This window comes from Vombatus ursinus, unplaced genomic scaffold (genome assembly GCF_900497805.2).
Source record: "Vombatus ursinus unplaced genomic scaffold, bare-nosed wombat genome assembly UNPS02014861.1, whole genome shotgun sequence".
NCBI lineage: Eukaryota > Metazoa > Chordata > Mammalia > Diprotodontia > Vombatidae > Vombatus > Vombatus ursinus.
Genome location: NW_020954639.1, coordinates 15152724 through 15174554, shown reverse-complemented (window position 1 = coordinate 15174554; position 21831 = coordinate 15152724). Strand labels below are relative to the sequence as shown.

At 36.5% G+C, this 21831-nt stretch overlaps 1 protein-coding gene across 1 annotated transcript in view; it reads left to right on the top strand.

Annotated features, from left to right (window-relative positions):
• The window catches only part of MYO3A (myosin IIIA), a 255909-nt gene that overhangs the window by 199753 nt on the left and 34325 nt on the right, over positions 1-21831 (top strand). The window contains exons 25-29 of the mRNA XM_027841624.1: positions 1885-1996; positions 5939-6101; positions 7325-7448; positions 9951-10887; positions 13112-13259. Of these exons, the coding sequence (XP_027697425.1) occupies positions 1885-1996; positions 5939-6101; positions 7325-7448; positions 9951-10887; positions 13112-13259 (1484 nt within the window). The remainder of the gene's footprint in view (positions 1-1884; positions 1997-5938; positions 6102-7324; positions 7449-9950; positions 10888-13111; positions 13260-21831) is intronic.

The window sequence follows — 21831 nt, the reverse complement described above, 5'->3', positions numbered from 1 at the left end:
GAGATAGTGCATTATAGGCATGGAGGCAGCCAGTACAAAGGCAAGGAGCTAAGACCAGGAGTGGTATGTATGAAGAATGGAGAGAAGGTCATTTTGGCTAGATCCTATAGTGAAGGAGGGAATCATGTACAATGAGTCTAGGAAGTTAGGTTGGGCCTAGGTTGGAAAGGTCTTTGAAAGTTAAGCAGAAGAAGATCAGCAGAAGCTGAGTATCTGCTACAGCTGTGAATTCTACAGCCTTCTGAACTGGGGATTGCTCAACCAGTACGGTGTCCATAATAGAGTCCAGGAGTGTGACAGGTAGCATTTGCATATGTTGGGAAGACGGGAGTGGGAATTCTAACCATGGGAATGGGTAAAGGCATAGACAAAGAAAGATACTAAGGAAGGGGAGCACAAAGTGTATCTGAGGGACAGTGAGTCGACCAGTTTGGCTAAGGTGAAGGATTGGTGTAGGAGAGTAGAGAGAGGTAAGACTACAAAGGCTGGCTCAGATTGGATTAAATATGATTATAGACATTCTTGAAAGTCATTCCAACATATGTAGTTTTCAAAGTAGCTATCATTTTGTGGCAACAAAATTAAGTAGCCCTGTCCACTTTTGGAAGCTGGAGCTGATTATCGCTCATTTGGCAGGTCAGAAATTCCAATGAATTTTAAATTAAATTGAAAATGTTAAATTACTGTGAAAGTGGGGAAAAACTTGGGTGGTAAATAGAGACTTTGAAGGTGAAGAAACTAAGTACCAAGGTGACCTAACCTCAGGCCATTTATTACAATAAGTCATTTGCTAAATGTTTTGCTTTGTCTGTTATTTTAAAGCTCTCCTCAAAATTGGCAAGGAATCTAAGATGGAATGTTTTGCAAAAGCCCTGTGGTGGTGATAATAGAACCAAATAACCTCCTAGGTGTACAGTGTGTGTGGTGTTAGGCTTTAGCTGAGTTTCTAAATAAAATGCATAAATTAGTTAGAACCTTTGGTTGTTGTGTTCCAGTTAGACAATTCTGTGTTGTTACGAAGAAGCAAATTTTAAATGGTAGCTGTGCTTCCTGAACTCACTTTGTATAGAAAGCTAAATCTGAGTACGTCAATGAGAGCAATTTCACGCAACCCCAGAATTTAAGAATTAAAAGGAGCCTCAAAGGGTTCCTCCACCTGACCAGGAATCCTTGATGTAACTCCTCCAAGAGGTGACCATTGACCTCAAGTGATGGAGAACTCTACCACCCAATAGAAGGCCATTTTACTTTTGGATCACCCCTACCATTCAGAAGGCTTTTCCTTATGGTCAGTCAAAATCTGCTTCCTTGCAGTGTTCACTCTTTGCTCTTGGAGCCCAACAAAAGGCATTTAGTCTCTCCCTGAAAAAGCCTGCCATTTAGTTAAATGTAACTTCCATGGCACTCCTAATTTCTATCTTCTCTAAGCTAAGTATCCCCAGTTCCTTCCATTGACCCCCTTATAGCAAAATCTCAAGAGTTAAATGCTGACCAGTGAGTTCTGGAGTAAATGGCTTCCTTTGTGTTCTCACCTTGAAACCAATTTGATTCTGGGCCATCTAATGTTGAATCATCTGAGCTAGAAAAACCCTGAATCTATTCCAGAGCTGATCTAAGGGGTTCTTCCTCAGCCCTACATTATCCTTTGTCTGAAGGATGCCTCAAACAACAATCAACAAATAAACATTTATTAAGCACCTACTATACCCAGGCACAATGCTAAGTTCTGGGGATACAACAGAGAAAGAATTTCCAAGGATTCCATGGCAACTCTCTTCGTCTCTATACCCAGCAGACTAGTGTCCAGCTAGAATTGGAGACAAATAAGCAGTCTACATTTAAGCCCCTTTTACTGTACTAATAAAAACCTGTTTCTGGATTTAGGTACTATATCCTCTGCTTCAGATCAAGTGAGGAACCTCCAGTAAGCCCTGAAACCTGTGCTGCCATCTTAGAACAAGCTGGTCTTGATAACTGGGCTCTTGGAAAAACCAAAGTAATGTTTTAATATGTGTGTAGATATAGAGATGTTTAGACTCTCTTCACTTGAGATTTATGAAACTGTGTTTTGATAACTGTAGGGCCAGTGCCATGGAATTGGGAATAATACAAATAAATGACTCCTTGCCTTTTTAACAGCAGCTCTGCCTTTTTATGTCACACAATCTCAAGAAACTCTTTTTTTCTTTTTCTTTTTTTTTAAGGCAATTGGGGTTAAGTGACTTGTCCAGGATCCCACACGTAATAAGTATCTGAGGCCAGATTTGGACTCAGGTCATTCTGACTCCAGGGCCAGTACTCTATTCACTGTACCCCCAAGAAAGAATTGGCAAGTGATGGCACTTGCTCTGAGAAGCTAGCTCAGAATCAAAAGGAAATGTTATTTCAAAGCCTTACTGAAAGAAAGATGGCAAAATGAATATGATAATGATGATCCTACATAAAGCCTGACTTATTTCTTTCTTTCTATTTTATAATTCTCCAAAATGAGTAGTAAAGAATCCATAAGGGATTGTACTGGTCAAATTGAAATGTTTAGGTCCTTTTGTAATATTCTGTTCTGCCTAGGATTCAAATCCTACCTCTGACCCACACTGGCTGTGTGACCCTGGTCAAGTCACATGACTTTTCAGTCATGTGACAACTTTCTAAGGCTTTACATTGCAAAGAAGTCACTAAACCTACATTTGTGTTAGAGGGAATTTCCTTCCCTGGGAATTCCCCATCCAATGAGGTTACAGGGCTAGTCCTTAGCCCTAGCCTCAAATCTGGCACAGTAGTGGTGTTATAATTTACTCTGTGTCAATTGGATCCTATTCTTCCTATGACCACCAAACATATATTGCATATGTGTATACACACTTAACCTCTGCCTGCCTCAGTTTTCTCATTTAGAAAATGAGGATAATAATAGCATCTATGTCCCAGGCCTCTTTGAGGATATAATGAGGTAATAATTATGAAGTGCTTTGCAAATGATATAATGATGATACTATAGAATGCAAACATAATTTTAAATTATAATATAAGTTATATATTTATGTATAAATATATTAATATATAAAGTGGTATAAATTATAAATATGTATTATAAACTATATAATGATATTATATGATGATGATGGTGGTGGTGGTGATGATGGTGATGTATATATTCACATATTTCGTATGTCCATAGATAAAGCACTGGATAAACAATCCCAGAGGCCACCCAATTCCACTCCCTTAAGAAGAAATTAAGGTCATGGAGGTTAAGTGGCTTGCACAAGGTCATACAAGTAGTAAGCATCAGTGGCAAGATCTGAATCTAAATCCTCTAATACTAGTATCCTTTCCACTACACCCCATATGTCAGATCTCAGATCCTGTGAGACAATTGCTTATTTAAACCCTTAGAGAAAGATGTAAACCTTGATAAACAGTGCTTGGTCTTTGGAATTAGAAGACTCTTAGGGAAATGATGCATTATATTGTATCTCTCAGATAGCCAGCATCTTTCCATGGAAAGAGGGAAGGATAAAATCCCAAGTCCTGGGGGAGTGTTAAGCTCAACATTGTGGGAACCAAACTGGAGAGCAAGGAGCATGTGTTGGCCACCCATGGCATTCAGGTCTAAGAATGGTTGCTGTCACCTTTAGAGAAGCTCTTGAAAGTTGGTGTAATTCTAAGAATTAATTGACATAGAAGACCTAGATTCAAATCTTGACTCTGACACACAGTAACTGTGTGACCATGGGCAAGTCAGTGTCATAGAAAGCTGCCTATGCCTCTCTGGGTAGATGAATTGGTGATATGCATCCAAGAAAGCTGTTTCCACATTGGGAGTTTCCCACATCATGAAATCACAAGACCAGACCAAAGGGGAAATTATGTGACACTAAAAATCATATTTCAAACCAAGTCCTTCCCCTTTTGCAGATTTCTATGCAAATGTCCAGTCCTATCATTATGTAAATATAAGCAGGATTTGACCAGAGTATTTCATATTTTCACAGTGCTTCATATTAAGCATTTGTCAAGAAAGCTGTTTTAGGGGAGAGTGACTTGTACCAAACTATTATTATGGAATGGAAAACCATCTCAAGACAAACACCCCACCTGGTCCTTAACTAGTCCAAGAACCTATATAGTGGAACAAGTAGCAATCATGTGACATGCAGAAAGGCATATTTTAAGAACAATTTTCTCTTTGGAAACAAAAAAATAGTCAGTTTAATTCAGCATATATTGATTAAGCACCCACTGTGTTTAAGACACCGTGTGAGGTGCTGGGAATACAAGGAAAAAAACAAAAAGGCTCTCCCCCTCCGGGTCAGAAAGGTCTTCTTAACTACAAATGGAGTTTTAACTCATAAAAAGGTTGAACCTTCATGATATTTGTGTAGCATTTTCAAACTATTTGTATTTTTCCGTTTCACCTTTTCCAATTCATTAAGATGGATAAAGGTATTTAACATGAGGACATTTCTAATACTGTGGGAAAAAAAAGAGAAATGATGACCTTTTTAAACAGACTGAATTTGAAATGAATTGTCAGCAGCAGAGTAGACTAAATATATCAGCTTCAGAGTTACATAGAAATTAAAAGCTAGATCTAATCAAAAGGCATAGTGCTAATTTTCTTGTCCATGGAGACATTCTCATGCAATAGAATTCTCGTGCAAAAGTAGCTTCTGATATTTGCTCCCTGTGTGACCTTGAGCAACTCTGAGAGAAGTCTGTCATAAGGGTTACATGGGTCTCATGTTTCAGTTGTCAGGTTTGAATTATAAAAGCTGCTTTTTTGGTTACTAAAATAAAATCTTTTTGCAATGAGCTATTAATAAATGTTTAACCTTTCAGTGAGGGGAAATATGCCACCTTGTTCCCAGAAGGTTATAAGTTCTTTCTATTCAGAAGACTCAGTCTTCCAGACACCTATTTGTGGAATGGAAAACTATCTTCATTATGTATTTACAATTCTGAGATGTCAGTCTAGGTGTACTTAAAGTCAGGACTATGTCGGAAAAGAATGCATGTCCATTACTTCCTGTAGGTGACTTTGTTATGTGTCTGTATGCCTCCCTGTACCTCTCTTTGTTCAACAGAAAGATGAATGTCCTTATTGTCCCCAACTTGGAAATTGGGCTATGGGAAGTCATTTTATCTTATTTTTAATTATTAGCTTCAGTTAATTTTAGATTGAAAGATTTTAGACTGAAATTTTTAGAGATCTCCATTTCCGCACCATTAGTCCATTCCATAAAACCTATAGTTACTAATTATCACTGAAAGGACTGATTCCTGGAAGTAGGGTACAGTGGAAAGAGAGTAGAAGATTTAGAGTCAGAGCTACTGAATTCAAATCTCCCTTTGCTGCTTATGATCTATGTGACTTGGAAGAAATCATTTAACCTCACTGGACCTCAGTTCCATTATCTATAAGAGAAGCAGGCTAGATTAGATGATCCTTAAAAGTCCCTTCCAGTTCTCTTAATGGTCTCTATCAGAATTAGCAAACTACAGCAATAATCCAAATTTGCATTTAAAATTGTAAAAACCATTCTTAGTTCTTGAGGTGTGCAGGCTGTGGGCCAGAATTGGCCCTTGGGCTATACTTTGCCAACCCCTACTCTGTATTATACCAACAGAGGTTTTCTGTGGCCATAACAACTGCAAAAGCATAGTAACCATTAGCCTGAGCCCCATAGTCTATTGTTTTCCAAATCTGAAATTATAGATAATAGCATTTTGAATAATAATGTTAGAAGGTCCAATGTAGCAGTTTTTGCAGGTAGCTTGATGAATATTAAAATATGCAGTCAATATTCAATATTCAATAATCTTTTCTGCTACTTGAGGAAGATCTTTGCACATAGACATGTTATAGGATTAAAAACTTGACCTTTTAGCTACAGACATCATAATTGCTATGTGTATTTTTTTTAACTCTCTTAAGGTGTTCCTTAAATATTATCACGTGGAAGAGTTGAATTTAATGAGAAAGGAAAAAGTTGACAAGATCATATTGATACAGGCCTGTGTCAGAGGATTCTTGGGTTCAAAGAGGTATAAAAAATTGCAGGAGAAAAGGAAAGAGAGTGCTACTAAGATACAGTCAGGTAAACACATGATAGCTCTTTGATTATTCAATAGATAAATTAATTGACTTGGATATGGATGGACAGTTGATATTTGATCATGCTGATATCAACCACATCTCATTCATAGTTTTTTATACAGTTTGATCTGTTTACAGATTTTCATTATTCTGATGTGTCAGTTATTCTGAATCTAATTTGGTTTTGAATCAATGATGGACTATTTAAAATACAAGATGCTTTTTTGCCTGCTACTTTATTGCAGCTCCTAATCCTGTGGACTTTGGCAATATCTCAATGAAATGTAATTTATCTAACATGTAAGTCAGAGTCATAGATAAAATGAACTAATTGTATAGCCTCAAGCTTCACAATATTCTAAACTCAACAGCTTGGATTTGTCTGTTTCTATAAATGCTGCCTATGCTTCCATTATTTTTGACAAGTTAATCAAATCTCACCTTTCTAAAGGGCATTCTTTTTCTATTAGCTGTAAGGGAAATGTAGACAGTATCACATTTACTTTAAATTCCTATCACAAATGATGATATTTTTCTTGATTTTAATTTTTCATCAATAATTTATATTGTTATGTTGACAGAATAGCAAACTAACAGTCAAGAATTCAGATTTCCACCTCAGTACTACCAGCTCATTGCTGTTTAACTTCCTATTACTATCAGGTACCAAATAGAAATCTCTGAGGTCTTTAGCCATAAGACTCATAACCACAATTTTAAGGATACCTTCTAAGCACTTACAAAGATTAGTGTTTAAAGGTTCTAAAAGATCACTTTTTAAGTTCTGTCTTTCCCAGAAATAATTTGAGTATATCAAAAATTAACTTCAAATATTTATTGCCAAACACCTGACAAGTAAGTATTATTTTCCTTTTTTAAATCAGCTTAACCTGCCCATATCATCATAGCCTGCCGATGTTATTTTAGATCTGTTTTTGTGTTTGGGATACAGTATAATGTTTGTCTTTGCAATTAAGCCCGTCTGTAACTATGTACATATTAATTCTCTAATTGTCATAACTTGTCACCTGGGAAGTCTCAGTGATGGCATTCCATTATCACCATCATCTGTAGACTCTTCTGCCTTTCTTGGGGTCCTTAATTTCAATTTCTTCTTCTAGTGTTCAACTTTGTGACTAAGTAGTCAATAAAGCATGGTAAGTGTTTGTGTTTCTCTAAGCAATAGTAATTAGTAAATTGAATATATGTTTTAATTTTCATCAGTTGCACGGGGGCATCTGGTTAGGAAACAAAGGAAAGAGATGGCTAAAAAGATGGAGAAAGAAGGAGCAACTCTCCAGATTCGTGACCAGGAATTCGAAAGGAAATTCAGCTTTGAAAGGAAAAGGTATTAAAATCCTTTCCCATTATTGTGCCTCCCTAAAATATACAAAAGGAGACAAGATTTCCTCAGTGTAGGTAAAGGCTCCAATCCTTCTACACCTCCATAGACAGCTTCCATGAGCTATAACAGCTACAAAAAAATTCACCACCAACCTTTAAGTGATCAGCTTCTCCAAACTTAGCAAAGATAAGCCTTAGAGGGCAGACAGACAGTCTATTGGAGGCCAGTATATGAAATCTTCCCATCTTAGTAGGATCTACCAGAGTTTGTTGGCATGGATTCAAAAAACCAGGGTTATCTCAGTACCACAGTCAGGCATCAGAGAAAAATTTCAATGGAGAATGTTCCATTTAGATTAGAAAAATCCAGTAATATGCAAAAAATAGTAATTTTTCTACAAATATTTATTATTCTTGTCATTGCACCTAGTGTTAATGAAGGAGAAGCAGCATGGCATAGTGGATCAAGTACTAGATACACTTGGTTTCAATTCCTGCTTCTGACACGTACTAGCTGTGTGACCAGTTATTTCTCTTCTCAGTAGCCCCTAAACAGATCTCTTAAGCTAGAAGATGCAGGTGAGTAAACATCTGCATTGGTGGAGAGGGGTTCAACACTGGGAGCACTTACACCAATGACACCACAGATCTGTTCTTCACCCTCCTACATAACTCCTCCCCACCCCCTTGCCAAGCTACTGAAAATCAATTTGTTTTAGGGAGCCATTTCTATCTTTGTGGTTATTTATTCATATTGCATTTTGGGGGTAATCACAAGATGAGAAATCTAAAGATGAAAGGATCTCAGAAGCTATCTAATCCAATCCTTCTGCCCTCTCATTTTACAAATTAGAAAGTGGAAGCCCTGGGAGGTTAAGGGATTTGCCCAAGGTCACACAGGCCGGAAGCATCAGAGGCAGAATTTGAACTAAATTTCTCCGACTCCAGGGTCAGCACTCTTTCCTCTGTATCACGTTGCCTTGCTGACCCTGGTCTCATGGGTCCATCATAGATTGCTATGATCTTTTAGTGCCACACTGATGACATTTTCAGGTGTTGGCAAACATAACTATCAGTTCTTTTGGAAGTATTCAAATTGTTGGCAAAACATATAGGAATTATAAATGTTCCTTAGTTTCTGTCTGATTCTGGGACTACTGCTTGATAAGGCAGCATGATATAGTGTAAACATGCTGAGCTTACAATCAGAGCATCTAGATTTGAATCTTTCTCCTCTGTTTACTATCTATGTGACCTTGGGCAAGTAAGACATCAGTTTTGGGGAGGTGCTGTTCTAGGTGCTGAAGGTTGTCCCTCCAGAGTCTCATTTGTGAGTACTGGTAGGAGTGAGTATATGTTCTTCAAGATGGAAGAAAATCAACATAAAGAAAGTGAGGACAATGAAAATTGTTTGATGAGTGCATGGTATAGGAAGGTCTGGGACTTACGTTATTGTTCCTCCATTTTCTAAAATGTTCTGATGCTCAGTGGCCTTCAGGTGCTTTGACAGGACAGCTAGACAACTTGGAGGAGATGAAGGGTTTATACAGTCTGCTTTTGGTCATATCTGTATATACATATAGATAGATACGTAGATACATAGATACATAGATACATAGATAGATAGATATAGATATAGATACATAGTGTTATAGCTCTATTTGTTGGCATTTCCTGAAGTAAATGAACTCAAACAGGTAGATCTCAATAAAATACAGATATGTGCTAGCATTCAAAAAGGGATTAACTTTCCAATGTACCTGTCAATTGATTTGATGCTTTTTCTAATTATTTTCTTGGTTTTCTTTTAAACTGACATTTATTTAGGATGTTAAAATTTACAGAGCACTTTACAGATAATATATTGTTTAATCTACACGACTCTGAGAGGTATGTACTACAACTATTATTGTCTCCATTATACATATGAGGAAACAGGTCTGGCAAAGTTAAGTAACTTGCCTATGGTCACACTATGAGTAAGTGCATTGGTGGAATGTAAATACAATTCTCTCTATTGACACCAAATCCAGAATTCTTTCAACTCACCCTCTTTAAATCATCTGGAAAACAAGTATTTGGAGAAATATTTAGTTAATGTAACTCTGTAGGTTTATACTTTGAAGTAATTAAGTGGTACAATGAATAGAGTACTGGGCCTGGAGTTAGGAATGTCTGAGTTCAAATCCAACCTCAGACACTTACTAGCTGTGTGACCTGAGCAAGTCACTTAACCTCTGTCTGCCTCAGTTTCCTCATCTATAAAATGGGCTTAATAATAGTACCTACTTTTCAGGGTGGTCACAAGGATCAAATGAGATCATATTTTTAATGTGCTCAGCACAGTTCCTGGCACATAGTAGGTATTTAAGAAGTGCTTATTCCCTTCCATCCATTTCCCTTTTCTGGCTAATAAAATACTTATTACTTAGCACCTAGATATTTCCATGTGAAGCTTGTTTCTTATTTATTATGTGCATACTCAGATGTAATATAATTTATACAGAGACTTCATTGTGAAGAAAGAATACTCTGAAAATATGGTTCCTGCTAATGAAGCATTCAATCAATCTTTCAATAATAAAGGAAGTGTATCATTTATAAGAGCATCAAGTTTTAAGGCTAAAGAGGAGGCCATGGATGGCATTCGAAATAACTACAGAGAATATCAAATAAACCATATCTGTGGGAAAGAACTTCAGCAAGAATTGGTTCCAATGGAGGGCTTTAAGCCAGAAGTAAGCCTGGAACTAAATGGGAGAAAGGAACAGGAAAATATAACTAAGATAGAGACCACTGAGAAAGACACTGCTGTGATTCAGAGGAACCACCAGGGCTACAATGAAGAAAAGAATTTTGAGGAACTCAAGATGGTATATTCTGAAAGGAAAGGCATGTCAGAAAAGCCAAACTTTATGGGATATCAATTCCAAGAGCATGGCCCTCACCAGAGTTCATTTAAAAAACCATTGGAACCTAGTCTTAGCTTAAGGTATCAAAGTGAAGACAGTAAAAAGAAAGAAAGGAGAACATCTTCCTTTACTCAGAATAATTCAAAGCATGGCCAGGAGAAAAGCCATCTGAAGCATGAAGGAATAGTGTCCAGAGGGAGGAAGGCAGAATTAAAGCAAGAGTCTGTCAGAAAGAAAGAGAAACAAGTTGAGCAGAAGAGACAAGACTTGGAAGAAGATAAAGCTGCAGTATTCATTCAGAGCAAATATCGGGGCTATAGAAGAAGACAACAATTAAGGGATGGAAAACCCCCTTCCATTAAAAACCAAGAGCTTGCCTCAGAAAAACCAGACATAGAAAGACACACTTGCAATGCATATTCCTATTCAAAGAAACACAGGGGAAGTTTTAACATCAAGGCCAAGGATGAGAAGGATTTAAAGACAATTTCAGAGAAAGAAGCCTATGACTTGGCTGTTTTTTCAAAACAGGTAGGTTGATAGTTTCATTTATTTCCCCGGAAAAATCTATGTTATCTGTAAAATTAATTATATTAAAGAAACCATATTAATGGAGGTCATGAGGATGCTGGTGTTAGCTACCAGTTGTAGAGATGGTTAAGATTTACACAGTACTTTACTTATATTTTCTCATTTCAGTTTCACAAAACAACCCAATGAGGGGGTTAGGTACTACAAGTATTCTTAATCCCATTTTAAAGATGAGGAAATTAAGGTTCAGAAGGATTAAGTGATTTGCCCAATGTCACACTTCATTACACTTTTTTAAAAAGGAGCCAAATAGGTAAATGAAATAGGAGAATGAGTACATTCAAACGAATATCTACTTTGTAATCCAACTAACTGACAACTATTCAAGGTCAATAAGGAACATTACATAGTAACAACATTAATGTTTTATTAACAATGACAAATAGGATGCTGATATTTGACCATATAAATTCTTTTCATGTTATTGTTAGGAATCTTGTATCATAACTAAGAAAACCCCTAAGACTTTGATTTAGAGCCAAGAGACCTTAATGCCTCAGGTATGTGGTTTCACAAAATCCTTAAAGTGTTTAAGATGACATTTTAACAAGCAAAAAGTTAGATCACAGTCATTATGTGACAGTAGTCAAAGTTCAAATTAGTTGTTTTTAGACAGTGAGGAGACTCTAGAGAAAAATCCCATTCATTGAAGGGATGATAAATCACCTAGGGGGAATACTTCATCTGAATATTTGTGAGGGAGTATTCTTAAGGGATCTAATAGACACACATTTGTAAGTCAGCATGATACAGTAATAGATAAATGAATAAATAAGTAAGCTACTTCCAGAAGACAGAAGACCCAAGTTTTAGTCCTAGTTCTGCTGTGAACTAGCTGGATGATCTTGAGCAAATTAATCACCTACTTTAGCTTTGGTTTCCTCATTCCTTATTTGTTTCCTCCTTTCCCTTTGTAGTTTGATTTTGGCACATGGAACCTCTAGATATGAGAGTCTTGGTTCCATTGGGGGAACAGAGGGAAGAGCAGGACCAAAGAAAAGTATCATAATTCTAAGTGAAAAAGGAAAATTAAATTCACTTTTATGATTCGTAATCAATGAAGACAGTGAGTACAGCATATGCCATAGTGATTTCAAGCAGTGAATGATCTCTATATCCAAATATCTTGTCCTTGGCTGGGATACATGTTGTGAGAAAGAGCATAGTGCCCAGCTTTCTGAGGTCATCCTCAAAGGTTAAAGGGGTATCCTGAACACCTGCAACTTCTCTCACATAGATCTATCCTCCATCAAATTACTGTAGTTTTTTCTTGCACCTATATAGAGATTAAAGCTGTATCATCTATTTGGGGAACTAGTTTACAGTACACTTACTGCCCACTACATTAAAAACAAAAGAGCTAAATCATGCTTTAAGTATCCTTGAATTTCCTTCTTCTAAAGGTCAGGAATGTGAAGCCTAAACTCTGAACCCTGGTCTCAAAGGAGCAACTGAGGATTCATGGCCAGAAATCTAGATTTAGAGAGACATCCTCAGGCTACTGGAAACTGAATATAGTGGAAGAGCTCTCAAAAAAAAGTCAAAACAGAGGAAGAGAAAAGCTGATGGCCCAAGAGTAAGCCTAGGAAGATAGACTTGATGACTCAGGGAAAAGAAGGGCAGAAAAGAATGGCCAACAGGAACATGGTTAAGAGTGTCAAGAAGGAAAACAATGGTCAACAGTGTCACAGACACAGAAGATAAAGTCAAGACAACAGAAATGGGAACAGAGAAATAACTCTTAGATTTAGCCAGGAATTCAATTCAGTTCAATGAGCATTTATTAAATAGAGACCCTATGACAGGCACTGAGCTAGATGCTAAAGATATGAAAACAAAATAGTTCCTGCCATCAAGGAGCTTACAGTTCTTAGTGAGTTTAAGTTGAAGGGTAAGGCTGGAAGAAAGATTTCAGGAAATCCAAGAAATAGGGATGAGAAAATAACATTGAATATAGGTAGCCATAAAAGGAAGACAGGAGATGGAGTAGTGATAATTTTGTTATTAGAGTCATGGCATACTGAAAAACAGAGGAGAAACCTAGAGACAGAGATGACTGTGTCAGAGGGGAAATTAGAGGTAAGCAACTTATCAGATCACTACTAGGCACATGGAATACTGGGTTTTTTTCTTGATATAACCTGAAACATGACTTTCTTTTTAGATATCAAGGTTATCAGAAGACTATTTCATTCTGCAGAAAAAACTGAATGAAATTATTTTGTTGCACCAGCTGAAGCCTGTTTACCTTAGTGTTCATCCACCGATCAAGCCAATTAATAGACGAGTTCCTTCTCGCCACTGCATGTCAGGTAAAATTCTGTAGTCAGAGGTTATAGGTTAGGGGAGCCAACATTCCAGTTGTTTGGGATAGCAACCTTAGTTTTGGGCCACTTCTTTTGAGCAGGAAATGGCTTCACAATCCTCTACACAGCTCTTCTCATCTATACTTCATGTCTCTTCTTTCCTTTTTTTTTCTTCTCCTTTTCCTTTTTATTGATTCAATTCTAGCACAAGTCACCTTCAAGTAGAAGAGTCTTATTGTGGTTTGTTGAACAGAGAGACAGATAAGACCAAAGGAAACGATCATTCATTCCAGTTCCTTTCCAAGCCTCAAACCCTAAGCAGTATTCCTTCCAATGTACCATACAGACAGCATGTTAAGTGAGCACAAAATGGATTTGTGACATAATGAGAAGAATACTAGACCAAGAGAAGCATCATGCTTTCTGTGGTTATGGCACAGTTAGGGAGGCTTGGGCTCTAATCCTATCTCAGGCACTTACTATTTTTGTGACCCTGTACAAGAGATCAATTATTTGCTAACTGACTATAAGATGCATACGTCAAAATATGTGAGGGAGCGAGGCAGGGAGGAATAACAATTCAACTCCAGGATTTTGAACAGCATTTTGAATGCAATGATGTCTCAATAGATGATATCTCTAATTCCCTTATATCTTCAAAATAGCATTTTTTATTGTCTCCAAGCAGATCTGGAGCCAGGGGATGGCAAGTTACCTGGGGCACAATATCCTGAAAGCACAATGAAAAATATTTTAAAGGTACATATCTTTAGTACTGAAAAATTCCCCTCTCCATGATACACATGTTAATGTTTTTGATAAGCATCATCATCATGACAGATTGTGAGTTGTCCACAGAACAAAGCACGTGAAGTTTGAATTCAGTCAAACGGCCACACTTGAGGACCTGGAGAGCCCCACCCTTGATCTAGCTCAATAACCTCATTTAACAGATGAGGAAAATAAGAACCAGTTATGATAAGTTAACTTACTCAAATGATAGCACCAGATATTCAGACTCACCAGATATTCTTACTTTCGATTCTCTTTCCAGCACTGCCTCCCCAAGCTTCTGAAAAGTCTATTTCTAGATATTTTCATAAGGTGAGCTCTGACTTGATTCTGGAAGGGATGGAGAGTCTTGATCCCCTTACTGAGAGCTGTCATCCATAATCCTAGGATCTGGAAGCTGGCAGGAATCAATTGATCTCAGTGGCAAATAACAGACAGGAGTATATAATTTTCAAAGCCAGCAAGGCACAACTTTAAAATCTTGCCCGAGATATACAAATGCCTTATTGAGTTCCAATTGCTGCTACCTCTCTCTTCTATTCCTTCAAACTGATAATTCTCCGTGTTCATCTCCATGTCCAGCAAAGACTCTGTAGGGGGAGGATAGAGGAAAGGAGAGGTCAGTTTGACCCTGTTTACCCCTTAATTATTCTTTCTTTTTTTCCACATTTCACAGACTGTGTGATCATATCTTTCTTCTATGTGCTCTACAGCAATGGTGTCAAACTCAAAAAGAAATAGGGGCCATCTACCATACATAAGGATCCCTGTAGGTCACATATTGACTTAGGTTTAAAATGTAATATTACCTGTATCTTGTTGTATTTTTATTTAATTTGTTAAATATTTCCCAGTTACATTTTAATCTGATTTGGGTCACAGTAGGGAATGTTATGGGCTGCGTGTGGACTGCGCACACCATGTGTTTGAAAAATGACACGCTAGATGAGAAAGCAAGGATTCAAAAAGGTGAATGAATGAAAAAAACATTCCTTAAGTGTTTAACTATATACAAAGCATTATGCTGTATGCTAGGGATATGGATGAAAATAATAATAATAGTACACTTAGATAATGTTTCATGTTTTTAAAAATATTTTAGCTATATTGTCTCATTTTATCCTCACAGCAGCCCTGGGAGATAGGTACTCTTGTTATCCCTATTAATTACAGATGAAGAAACTGAAGCTGAGATGTTAAGTGACTTACCCAGGGTCACACAGCTAGTAAATATTTGAGGCAGATTTTGAACTCAGGTCTTTAGGAATTCCAGTCCAGAGCCCTAGTCATCACATCACCTAGCTGCCAAACAGAGAAGATGGTCTCTGCTCAAAAGGAGCTTACTTTCTAATAGATATAATAAGATTTTGTCAAGCTAATTGCTTGACAAACATCAGGGACAAATAAAAAATCTTATTCTTGGGTTCTAGTGGAAGGTGTGGTTAAAGAACAGTTCACGTGGGAAAGATCTGGAGCTTTTAGTAGACCACAAGCTCATTATGAGTTCAGGAGTATGATATGACACCCAGAAAAGTCAATACAGTCTTAGCACCAAGAAACATAAAACACTGAAGAATAAGGCAGTGATCATCCATCTATTCTTTGCTTCGGTCAGGCCATATCTGAAGTACAGTCTTCAGTTTTGGCACCACGCCGTAGGAAGACATTGTTAAAATCAAGAGCTCACAGAGAGTGATCAGGATGGCAAAAGGGCATATGAGGATTGGATGAAGAAACTGGCAATAATTAGCCTGAAAAAGAGAAGCCTTAGCAGGAATTTGATAACTAAAGTAGCTGAAGAACTATTGCCTGGCAGAGGTGTTCCTTTTGACTCCACAGGGCATACAAGCAGTATTTCACAAGAAATCAAGCATTTCTTAAGCACCTACTATAAGATAGGCACTATGTTAAGTGCTGGAAATGCAAAGGAAGGCAAAAAAAAAATTAGTCCCTCTTTTCAAGGTTCTCACAACCTAATGAGGAACACAGCCGGTAAAGAACTCTGTACAAACAAGATATATACGCAGGATAAATTGGAGATACTCTGTGGAAAGGCACTGAGATTAAGGAAGAGTGGGATAGGCTTCCTGCAGAAGGTGGAACTAATAGGAATAATGGATAGAGGCAACAAAGAGGAAAAGTTAGGCTTGATTTTAGGGAAAATTTCCAAACCAACAGAGCTGTCTGAAAGCTGAGTGGGCTGCCTCATACATTGGAGGTCTACAAACAAAAGCTGGATGGCCTGTCTCTTGGTTATGTAGTAGAAGGAATTCTTTCCCAGATATGAGTTGGATTGTCTGGTCACAGACATGTCCTCCAACTATGATGTTCTAGAATTCTTTGATTCTGTTAGCTACAGAGGCAATAATAGGTCCCACTAGAGACTACCGGTCATCAAAAAGCAAAGCCTATGACTAAACAAACCATTTGGCTCTATAAGATATGGCCACCTTTAGTGAACTATAGTTGGTACCTATACGAGACTCTGTGTAGACCTCCAAACTCCAATTTACTTTCAAGTAACTCCATCATTTATAAATTTAAGTGTTTCATTCCTGATGCAAATCCTCAAGCATTCATGGTGAATAAAAATGCACAATCTGTGAACTTTTAGAAACAGTTATATTTACAACCATAGAAAATTTCATCAGTTTGGTATAAATCTATGGAAAATTGAGACTACCAATACTTACAATTCAATAAGCTTTAAGTTTCCTGGAGTGAACCATGACCTTATATATGGGAAATCTTTTGCTTCTCAATCACGTTTAATATGCGTACGTTTGTTCAGCACAAAATCAAATCATCTATAATATAAACAGAGAAAGCTTTTTACCAATTATGAAGCTGGGCACTAAAGCAAGAATAATCCATAGACTACACATTTTTCTATTTGCTTCAATGTTGGCATTAAATCCAAACTAATAAGAGTTAAGTGTTTCTGTATTGCAGCTGAGAACAAAGCCATTTTCCACTAATGTAATAACAAATGCTGTTCTCATTCTAAGCGCACCGAAGACATCACCTGTATTATATTATTTGTACTCAGATAAGGTGCAGAGGGCTCTTTTCACTTGTTGTCTGTTCTTAATTAGGGTACACCTGGCAATATGTCATGAGTGCTATATAAGAAGAAAAGGCTTAATTGTAGGGGAAATAAGCCTTTAGGTAAATAGTTCAGAGAGTATGTTCTTAGGCTCCTTTCCTGAAGATAAAACTACCCAACAGAATACATTTTTCCCTAATGGGCAGTGGTTAATTCAGCAGCTAAGTGGCACAGTGGATAGGGCACTGGGCTTGGAATCAGGAAGACTCATCTTCATAAGTTCAAATCCAGCCTCAGACATTTACTACCTTGTGACCCTGGGCAAGTCTCTTAATCCTGTTTGCTTCAGTTTCCTCATCTGTAAAATGAGCTGGAGAAGGAAATGGCAAACTATTCCAGTATCTCTGCAAATAAAACCTTAAAATGAGGTCATGAATAGTTGGACATGATTGAAACAACTGAACAACAACTAAGAAGAACTCTATTGTATTGCAATGATGCATTTGCTTAGTATATCATTAAGGACTTAAATGCTGCACCAAGACAGCTGGTGTCCTTTGCTTCATTTTTTTCATACATGTAAAACAATTAAAGGACCTTTTGTAAATTATTCAAATCTATGACTTTCTTAATGTTCTTTTCCGATAAGGAAAAAAGTCTAAATAATAATAATAATAACTAACATTTATATAGCACTTTACAAAGTTCTTTACATATCTCACTCAATCCCCACAACAACCTTGTAAGATAGATGTTATGATTATCTCCATTTTACATATGAGAAAACTGGGGCTGAGAAGTTATGTGACTTGCCTAATGCCACAAAAATAACAACAGCAATAATAATAAAAAACAATAATAATAACATTTAAATAGTGCTTTGAGATTTGCACAGTATTTTTACCATATATTAGCTCATTTTATCCTTGCAACAATCCTGTGGAGCAAGTTGTATTATTTCCCCAATTCTATAGAAAAGGAAATAGAGACTGAGAGAGGTCAAATTACTTACCCAGGGTCACCTGGGTAGGTAATTATCTATGACAGGATTCAAACTCAGGTCTTCCTGATCCCAAGTTTGATTCCAATCACAGTGCCAGCTAGTTTCCTTACAAAAGCCAATAAGTATTGATACTTTGTTTCTCTTTAGCTCATCTTTTAAGGTGATGTTAAATTTACATATCAGCCTATAGTTTAATGATAATTGTAAAGATTTCCTGAATTTAGATTCGTTAGATATGTGTGTGTGTCATCTTAGAGTTGTAATGCAAACATCCCAAAATGCATTTTGCATGCTGGACAGGATGCCTTGTCTACATTCATCCAGGAGCAGACTAACATTCTTCATCTGACAGCTTAAAAGATATTGGATTTTATATTTTTAGGGGAAGATTTTTCATTAGCAACAGAAAGCAAAAAAATTGTAGGAGAAATAATGTTGCTTTGCACCAAATGTGCATCTGAAGGATTATTACTCCTCCAAGTCAGTCTGCCATCAGGAATCATTAAGCATTCTGTACCTCTTCTCCTGGATAAATGATCATTCTGGCCCCTAAAAGTTTCTCTACAACTCCAATAAGCAGAAAGGTGTCAGGGCAAGAAAAATAATTATTTTGCTAATTACCAGAATCCAACTGGGAGCTAGATATCTCTCTTTATATTTCCAATTCATCTTCATCATCACCATCAGAAAACATTTATCATGTACCTCTCTGTACAGGGCCCAATTCAAATTGAGATAACCAACAGTCTCAGCATTTGAAGAATTTATAGTTAAAAAATAAGCAATGCTGACATGGACAGAAATAAACAGAATCACTTAATAAATGCTTATTGGTTGATTGATTGACTCTGTGTATGCATGAAATCAAAACAACTGGATGACTTGATCATTTCTGTCAAGTATTTCATTATATTTTTAAGTTAGTTAAAACAATCCATTGTTTGACTGCATTGACTAATAGTTTAATTGAATTCATGGCTAAATTCAGTCCAAATGACTTCCAGACACACAGCTTTCTCACTTCTGAACATATATATACCAGACAAATTTGTGCATTTTTTAAAAAATAAGCACAATGTTAACATTATGAGATATAACCTTAGGGGTAATTGTATAAACTGTTCAATGGAATTTGTAGAAGTTTGTGTTTTGGATGGATGCCAAAAACACTTTGTTCTTTTTATTTCTGTCTTGTCTTTTTTGGGGGTGGGAGGAGTCTGTTACCCTTTGTTTATGAAGATATCTTTGATCTACCAAGAAGTCTATCCCTAAGAAGCTAGATAACTAGAGAAATTACCTACCAGGTACAGCATCTGTCATAGTGTTGGTGAACTGTTGCAAGGTCAGCTCTAACAAAAAATTGTGTTCCATCTTATCTTTCACAGAATTTAACTAGTAAATGTCCTTTTAATTATTCTGAACTAAGTATCCAATTCATGTATTACCAATATCCTTACTTTTTTCTCCTCTTCTCTTTTGTTACTTCCCTTTTGGGAATGGATGAAGGAAAAGGAGAAATTATGAAATGTAATTCAGGAAAATGTTACTTGTTTGTTCCTGGTACAGGATTTGGTGTAAGAAAATTACTGAAATTATTAGCCAAAATTAGACTTTTAAATGATTCCAACAAATATTTCTTGAGTGCCTGCTATTGTGGATTTTACTATTCCTGTGTCCTCTTATACCTTAATTGAGAAGTAGCTACAATTAAGTTCCATGGTGACTTAAATTATTTGGATTCCATTGTAATATGTAAAGATAACTGCATATCGCATTGAAAGCATCACCTCCACATAAAGCTATTGTTTTCAGTTCTACTGTTTATTTGTCCAATTTTTCCTCATTTTCCAGGTCGCTTACCTTTTCATATGTATTATCTCTCTCTTTAGAATATGAGTGCCTTGAGGACAGAGAATCTTTTGCTTTTCTATTTATATGGCCAGCAGTTAGAACAGCACTTTGCACACAATAAACATTTAATAAATGCTTTATTTCTTCATTCATTCATTCATTCTCAGCTAGAGAGGATATTAAAGAAAAAAACAGGATTAGAACACAATCAGTTTCATGGGTCTTATCTTCAAGATGAGACATAGACATGTAACAGGGCAGATTCACAGTTTTGGATGGTCAAATTATTCATCAATTGCATTTGACCTATTCATGGAAATCACAAAATAAATTTATGACAAAAGAATTTTGTAGCACTGTCAAATCAAAGAATCAAAGTTTCCACTAGAATATGCTTATTTTTAAAAAATATTCACTTACAGAGCTCCATTAAAACATAGGATCAGAGATAAAGATCTAGAAAGTCAGTCTCATGCAGAGGCCAATCCTGTCATTTTACAGATGAGGAAACTGAGGCTGAGAGAGGTTAAGTGATTGCCTATGGTCACAGAGCTAGTAAGTTTTGGAGGTAAGATTTGAACTCTGGTCTTCCTAACCCCCAAACTCAGCACCATTTACCTGTTTCATTAGAATTCATTACTGAGTCATTAATACATAAACTCAGATATGCCTTGGGTTATATCACACTATTGCCAAACCTAGAGTAAAAAATATGAGTAATGGGTTAGCCTGCAACACAAGTATTAACCTCTTTCTTTATCCAAATATCATGTAGAGGTTTTGCCACTTTTATAGCAGTGTTTGGTACACAGATAAGCTATTTTGTTAAACAGTAAAAAGCAAACTTCATGTATTTTTATTCAGTCATATCTAATGTAATTTCATAGAATTTGTGTCTAGCAGTTTTCTATGCCTATATATGTATAAACAGTAGCTAACACAGAATTAGACACATAGTCAATTAAATGAATGCCCTTCACAATTTCTTTAAGAACTTCATTGTACCCTTCAAATTTCAGCCCCCAGTGAGATCCTAAAGGTCTTCCAGTCCCTAATTACTGTATGAGTACAACACTTAGACTGGGTGATCTAACTACATGTAATTCAGTGATGTAAAGTGAGGACAAAATATTGTTTTTTATGGCATATAACATAGTAATTATTTTCTCATATAGAATGCTTACAGCTATTGACCATGGACTTTCTCCAGTATTATATTGATAAATGCTGCTTTTTCTTTTTGTTTTATCATTGTCAAGAAGTTAGCCGAATATTAAACAAAATTATATTGGGTGTCCAAAACTATTACTAATGCATTAAAAATTAATCACAGGTGGTAAAAAAAGTATATCCCATAACAATAAAGAATAGCCACATAATCTAACACCAGAATAAAATGATTTTTTTAAAAAGTAGAATTAGAATTTCAAGAAGGGTAACTTGTTTCTACAACTCACAGAAGGTGCTTAAAAATATGGTCTGAGGAAACTAAATTAGAAATCTTAAGAGCTAAATCCTGGGGCAAAGTTACCCTGAGGTGCAACTAGGTAGTGCAGTGGATACATTGTTGGGCCTGGAGCTGGAAAGAACTGAGTTCAAGTCCTACTTCGGATACTTACTGACTTTGTGACACTGGACAAGCCACTTGATCTCTGTTTGCCTCAGTTTCCTATCTGTAAAATAGAGATAATAATAGCACTTGCCTCTCGGAGTTGTTGTGAGGATCAAATGAAATAGTATGTTTAAAGTGCTTACTCAGCACAGTGTCAACTAATAGATACACTGTCACCTAATAGATACTTAATAAATGCTTATTCTCCTCTTTCCCTTTAGACATAACATATGATCATGGGAGTCTCTAACTCTTCCCCTCTTTTCCCATGTGA